Here is a 6,748-nt window from a genome sequence, read left to right as displayed (position 1 = left end):
TTGTTCAAACATGTTATAAATATGAAGGTACACTTTGAACGGGCAGTTCATTATAGTTGATTGTTCCATCAATCGTCTCGTTTAGATTGCAGTTTTGCTTACACGGTGACGTTCCGATAGACTTTATAACAGGAATTTTGAGACTTGCAAAAGAAAGATATTTTGGGTTGGGTTTTCTATATGATATTTGATTAATCTTGGACATAAAGTTCAAGGTTTCCTACTCTGCGGTGAAAGCGTATGTGAGAGAGTACGAAACTGAACCTTGTATGTGCTCTGAGTGATAAATCGAGTATTCGACAATTTTTAAAATAAATAACAAAACTCATAAAAATTGCATGCGTTAGCGTCGACCATCGGCCATGCCATGTAGGTCGGCCTGTGTCCACTTCAACAATTTCTGATCAATGTGAGATCTAACAAAATCGTTGGACAAATTTTTTTCTCACAAAATTGGCATGTAAAAACATGCATTACCATGCAAGATGTGGCTAAAAATAGAAAAACAGAAAAAGAAAATTGGATACTTTAGCGAATCAATTTTGAAAAAGTTAAAATTCAAATCGTCGAGAAAGACTCACCAAAGTCCAGATTTCATACGTGCGTGTTTCTGACGGTGGGGTAATCATTATAGCATATTTAATTAAAAGAAAGCAGGGCCAACATCGCTCTTCGGGAGCTGCTTTTCTTTATGTTACGTGGTAGTCAGATTGGTTTCAAAGAAATATATTTGTGGTCCTCGATCGAGAAAGACAAGCTTTCTCGAACGTTAGTTCAGGGTAGTGGGAGAGAAGAAGTTGAGGGTTAACCGAAAACGTGGAGATAAAACTTCTTCTTGGCCGCGATTATTATCCTCATTGTCATCGTTAATATTAGCGACATTGGAAACGCTGGACGAAGAGACCCTGGATGGTGCCGGCGATGAGAGAGCTTATTGTTTTTTCGCAGCATAATTCTTGTTTGGACTATAATCAATCCCACCACACCCAAGAACTAGCGGGTGAAGTACGTGTTATATTGTCACATTCTATCCACTCGATTCATAAATCAGCTTTCGCTTTTCGTGATAGCACTCAGCCCGGGGCATTATTTTTCCTCCCATAAAGGAAAAAAAAAGGGTCTGTTAACAATGTGATGTGTTTCAATAGTGGATGTCAAGAAGACTTTTCTCAATGAACAATGTGATGTGTATTTTTACTGATGTTAATGGTCAATGCCAAGAATATTTTCTCAATAAACCATTGCTTTGGGCTCGAAATTCGACCGCTTTATCATTTCTTCTGTAGAGTCCATCCTCTATGTCCCCCATGAATATGTCTTAATCCCCCTTTGCATTGGACCTTTTCTAAGATCTTATGCAACACCTCATGCACATTATTTTGCTTTGGGAATTCGACCGCCTTCTGATTTATTTTGTACGGTCCATCCTGCTGTTTACCCTTTACTAACATGTCTTGTCCCCCCTTTGGCTTTCGGTACTTTATAAGAAGCTACGCAGCACCACATGCACGGTATGTTCTTGGGTGCTTGGAAATTGACAGTAGATTTAGGGGGACTCGTCAACTTAAACAAGTAAACAGTCAAATGACAAGGCCCAAAAGCCAACTAAGACGGACCAAATTTGGTTTGTCTAGGATAGGATGCAATGACATATTACCAATTATCCAGTTTCGTGATCACAATCTCCGTGATGCCGTAGGATGCAATAGGAATGGACTTTCGGATCATGCATCATTACTCTTTAAGATTAAGTAATACATTAATTGCTCAATAATTAGCATCCATTCATGCCGAATGTTTTCTTAATTCTTCATCCCTGGTTGGCCTAAAGCAGAGCAGGATTGATATTTCGACGTGGGCTGCTGCTGCTGGTGTTCATGATGAAGAAACATAAGCTATCTTGAATGTTATTGCATGTCGGAGTATGGAACAAGTTGAGGGTTAGCTAGGAAGGTGAAGATGATTTCACTTCCCGGCTCTCCTTCTTATTATCGTCAGTGTTGGTAACATCAGGAACATAGGACGAAGAAACCATCGATGGTGCTGGCAGGCGAGTCGTCGATGACGTTGGGCGGAGATTTGCGGTGGAGGAAATCGAACATCGACAATAATTAAAAGTAGGTCTAAATATACCTATTGCCGTGCAAGTTTTGTCAGTAAGCGAGGATTGGATATAACATACTTATCACACTTATTCTTCCGATGTCAGGACCACCATCAGCAATGACCGAGAATCTTTTTTAGCCAGTTTTCTAATCGTCGTTCTCGAGAGCAGAAAAAAAGACTGCACAGGGGCGCCTTCGCTCTGGGCACTAATCTTTTATTCTCTATCATTGCGTGCGTGCACAGAAGAAGTGGCCCTACGGATCAAAAACAACATTGACTTTTTCAATCGAGCGTTACCATAATTTCACTTTTTGACCCTGCTATCTTCCCACTTTGATTTTTATTTTATTTTATTTGCTGAACTTCTTTAGCGCTGGTCTTCTCAACATGATGACCTAACAAAGCTCACTAGGGCATCGTGTAAGTTTAGAAAGAAGACACAAGGTATAGAACTCCAAGAACTAGAGGGACAAAGCAACGAATGATCACATAGCAATTTCATGTCAATTGCAGTGTGCAATATGGAGCATCACGAGCTCAATATAATTAACCAACAACACAAGCCGACTTGATAATCAAATTGATTTTTGTGAGTGATTTGATCAATTGTGCAGAACATTTATTTTATATTTGGGTTAATATTATGAAAAGTCATTGAGCGGGGCTTATTTATAAGCGGGCGGGAAACTTTTCCTTTTTTTTTTTTTTTTTTTTTTTTTGGGCTTTGAAGCCGTTGAGGGTTGTACGAGGAAATAATTGTTGGGTGGGAAGCCTAAATTGTGGCACAAAAGCATAAGAGGACAAGAAAGAGGCCCTCGCGCAATTGGCACTTTTCTCTATCGTACGCTCACTCAGTCATCGCACCTTTTTCCTATTTTTCTTTTCGTTGTTTTGCTTCGAAGCCGACGAGACGGGCGTACTATAGAAGGGGACAAAAATTTCCTATGAAAAGTACTGAGAAATCTTCTTGTTTTCTTGCAGCCAAATTCTTGTTTGGACTTAAGGTACTAATCCTGGTGCCAAAAGTTATTAATCCACGTGGTTCTCTAGTATTTTTTTTTTTTTTGAAGAAAACATATTCAATTTGAATGAAAAGTGTGGATCCTTGGGATTGACACTCTCTTACGGCCCGTGTAATCTTTCTATTACGCAGTCCACGTTCATTACCATATGCATAGGTGGGTCCCAGCGTCTCCTCTCTTCCTTCCTCAAGAGTCAAGACTCGCCTGTCCTTTATTCTCACGACACAGCCTTCCTGAGGAAAAGAACATCAAAGAATCTAGCATTGCACCGAATTAGAAGTGCGTCGGCCGTCCACGCCTCGTTGGGCACGCGCACGCGACAAGTCGGGACGGGACCGTGGCCCGCATGAGCTTGGCTCCTTACGATTTTAGTGACACCAAGGAGCTTTCGTCATCGCTCACCTGATAGAGAAAAGACAATCTTTCTCGAAGACAAAAACCTGGAGATAAATCTTTTTCTTGGTACCGATTACTATTCTCACGTCATTGTTGCTGTTGGAAAACATCGGAAACGCAAGACGAAGACATCGTGGATGGTGTCGGCAGCGAGTAATTCATGATGATCGGAGGACGTTTGAGGTTCAAAGAAATCAAATGGCTTCATGGATTTCTTCGCTTTCTTCTGATCCATATTATTTCTTTTTCTGGTGAGACTGGCAATAAATTAGAAGTGTAGAAATCCCACAGATTTTGCACCTTATATCGTTGAGAGTGATCAAATTACGGTTGTGCAAAATCAAGTTGTGAAGTGCACGCTGCTTTAATACAAGGTATTTACTAGTTCGAGTTGGATTAGGGAAAAATGATCAAAGGTAGTGCAATGACTGCATGCTTGTGGAGAGAGGGGCATAAGACTATATGTTTCCTAAAACATAATAATTTAACATCAGAAAGTACAAAAGTCATTAATCCACGTGTGGTTGTCCAGTGTCTCTTAAGAAAACATATTCAATTAGGAATTGTTTGGTTTCCATGGATCGTAGCGTCCCCTATCTTCCTCTTCTTCTTGTCTCTCAAAAGTCGAACCTCTATGAAATCATTGTTTCGCTGAAGGGGAAAAACATTAAAGAAGTCTATTGGAAAAGTCCTCGTCTCGTATTCCACGCTGCGTTGATAGTTGACACCTTGTGGGGTATGTGAACCACGGAACAGGTCGGCTCCGTACGATTTAGTTAGTGGGGGGCTTCCGTCATCGCTTTTGTCAATTGTGCTTTAAGGGGAAAAGGTTTGATGCTTTGAGGGCTTCCGTAAAAATTTAGCATTGCAGCAAATTAGAACTTGAAAAAAGATCCACCATTTAATGGCGAAATAATTCATTGTTAGGATTTTGTCGAAATTATTCCCACAACGAAATATCTTTAATAAAAAATAATTCAAGGAAACCAAGGTTATGTGCTAATTTTGGACGGAGGATATCTCATGCGAAAGGAGATCAATTTATTATATTCAAACAATGTTTTACAATTCCAAATCAATAGTAAGATCCAGAAATTACAAACTCGATTACATAATATGATGCAAACAAATTATGTCGGAACTTAATTGGTCACACCACTTGTGAATATAAAAGTACGATATAGGAAAGAAAATTGATTGTTGTTGATTTGTGCGGGACTGCTTTTCGATGGTAATTGTTTTGACTTTCCCCGATCACAAGCCAACATTGAAGCACACAAAAAGTAAAATAAAGAGAACAAGATCCTTTCGCAAATACTTTCCAATGAAAGCTCAAGCCGCCGGGTTGCTTGTTCCGCAAGCAACCTTCTGAAGGACCGCAAAGTGGAACCTGCAATGGTTAGTGTCCCAGTACATCCCGACCTCGTCCCCGACGTTCAACTCTCCCCCATTGACGAACAGCTTGGTCCAGCCACCATTCAGCACGTAGCACCCCGACGATGCCCAGTAGCGGAACACGAGCCGGTGCTCGCCACCTGTGTCCTAGTTTATCACATCGACCTCCATCCCCTCCTTGCTCTCGACCTTGCCCACCATCTCCTTCTTCATCCACCGGAGCACATGGGCCTTCACGCAGTCCCGCCGAAGCAGGAGCCGCGACAAGTGGTCGAGGTCGCTTTTCGTTAGCTCCTTCCTGATCTTCCACGGGTCGTCGTAGAACACCAACTCCGTGGAGACGTCAGATGATATATTCCTCTCTGCACAGACAAAGCGGGTTACTTCAGAGGCCGACCACTGCATGGTTTTCATTTCAGATACGTCATATGACACCTAAAAAGGTCTCCTTTTGTCTCTTTCCTTCTCTTATTTCTTCTTCTCTTTTGTTTTTATTTGACAAACTAGTCATTCCTCAGAAATATGTATTAGTATAAACCAGGGAGGTCGCCATAGGATGGCTTTCGTATATTTCAATTGAACGAACCGTTTTTACATACCTATTTGCCTGAAACGTGGAAGACCCACTTTACGGCAGGTTCTTTTGATGTCCTCTTGAACTTGCTTCCGGTATTCACCACAAGTGAACTTTCTGTAGACGGAGGGCTTTCTGCAGCGCCCGATCTGAGAGCCGGACGAAGGGCAGAGGGAGAAAGCAACGGAGTATCTTTCCACCTCCCTGTTTTTCTCCACCTTTTGCTCCACACTCCTGCACACGTCATTGCTCCATGCCTGCCCAAAAAAAAGACGAGCAATTCATACCCGCGTTAATCATTGCTCGTTCGAGACACGAGGAAAGTCTGAGCATTGAAGAATTGGATGAGCATTGATTGGATAATCATTGTTTTGAATCTGTGCTTTCTTTTCTTCGTTACCTGAAGAAGGTCTCCAATGCTGACGATGAGAGCGTCACGGTTGGGCTTGACCGCGACGAATTGGGAGTCCTTGAGGAGCCGGAGGCCTCCTACCTGGTCCTGGTAGAGAATGGTCAGGAAGTCACTGTCCGCGTGGGGCAACGGCCAGAACCTCTCCGGCGAGAGTGGGCACACTGGGGAGTGGTTCAGCCGGAGGAAGCATGTGTTCTCGTCGCATTTCTCGTTCAACGTGCTGCGGCCCTGATGCCCGAGGCTCTCCTCTAGGACCCCCGCCAGCGTCCTGGCTAGCCCAAACATGGCGGGGGCCAACTCCCTCATCACTCCTCCGAGAGAGTTGAACTGGCCGTGGCAAGAGGGGTCATAAATCTTCACGAGGGGGACATGGTGGGAGAACTGGGCAGGGGAAGTGCCCCAGGGGGAGGAGTTGTTGAGGAGGCCAGAGTGGGCCCTGGTCTCAAGGGGTGTCTCGAACAGCTTAACCGCCTCCCTCATCACATTCCCAAGCAGCTCCCTACTGATCCCATGGTTCACCACCTGGAGGAGTCCATATTTTTTGGCGGCCCGGAATATGTTCTCCTTTGCACACGGCTGACTCAGGTCTATCACTGGGAGCTGATACTCCTGGGGTTTCATCATGTTGGTATTCTGGATTGGAGTTGGGTGAAGTTGGTCAGAAGGGGTGGGTCTGAGATTGAGCCTATCAGTGCAACGGTGTGCGAAGAGAATGTGGGTTGGCTGGGAGTCGATAGGGTATTTATAGGCGGGGAGAGAAGAGAGAAAGAAAGAGCACAAACAGAAGGCGACAAAGCGGGTAAGAGGGAGGGAGCTGCTCCAAGTAGCGACAGTTTGGAATCA

The 6,748-nt window shown here is 43.4% G+C and overlaps 1 protein-coding gene across 1 annotated transcript; it reads right to left on the bottom strand.

Annotated features, from left to right (window-relative positions):
• Positions 1-5,066: 5,066 nt before the first annotated feature.
• LOC104430264 (gibberellin 2-beta-dioxygenase 6-like) lies at positions 5,067-6,529 on the bottom strand. The gene is made up of 3 exons (XM_039313513.1): positions 5,894-6,529; positions 5,519-5,750; positions 5,067-5,281 (listed from the first exon to the last, which is right to left on the bottom strand). The coding sequence occupies exons 1-3, from the start codon at positions 6,527-6,529 to the stop codon at positions 5,067-5,069; spliced, it is 1,083 nt and encodes a 360-aa protein (XP_039169447.1).
• Positions 6,530-6,748: the final 219 nt, after the last annotated feature.

This window comes from Eucalyptus grandis, chromosome 5 (assembly GCF_016545825.1).
Source record: "Eucalyptus grandis isolate ANBG69807.140 chromosome 5, ASM1654582v1, whole genome shotgun sequence".
Lineage (NCBI taxonomy): Eukaryota > Viridiplantae > Streptophyta > Magnoliopsida > Myrtales > Myrtaceae > Eucalyptus > Eucalyptus grandis.
This window is presented reverse-complemented; position numbering and strand designations above follow the sequence as displayed.

Excerpts from the sequence above, each read along its gene's own strand:
- LOC104430264 (XM_039313513.1), bottom strand. The coding sequence starts at position 6,529 with ATGATGAAACCCCAGGAGTATCAGCTCCCAGTGATAGACCTGAGTCAG. Across the intron at positions 5,751-5,893 it reads GCATTGGAGACCTTCTTCAG|GCATGGAGCAATGACGTGTG; the intron begins GTAACGAAGAAA and ends TTTTTTGGGCAG. Across the intron at positions 5,282-5,518 it reads TCCACGTTTCAGGCAAATAG|AGAGGAATATATCATCTGAC; the intron begins GTATGTAAAAAC and ends TTGTCTGTGCAG.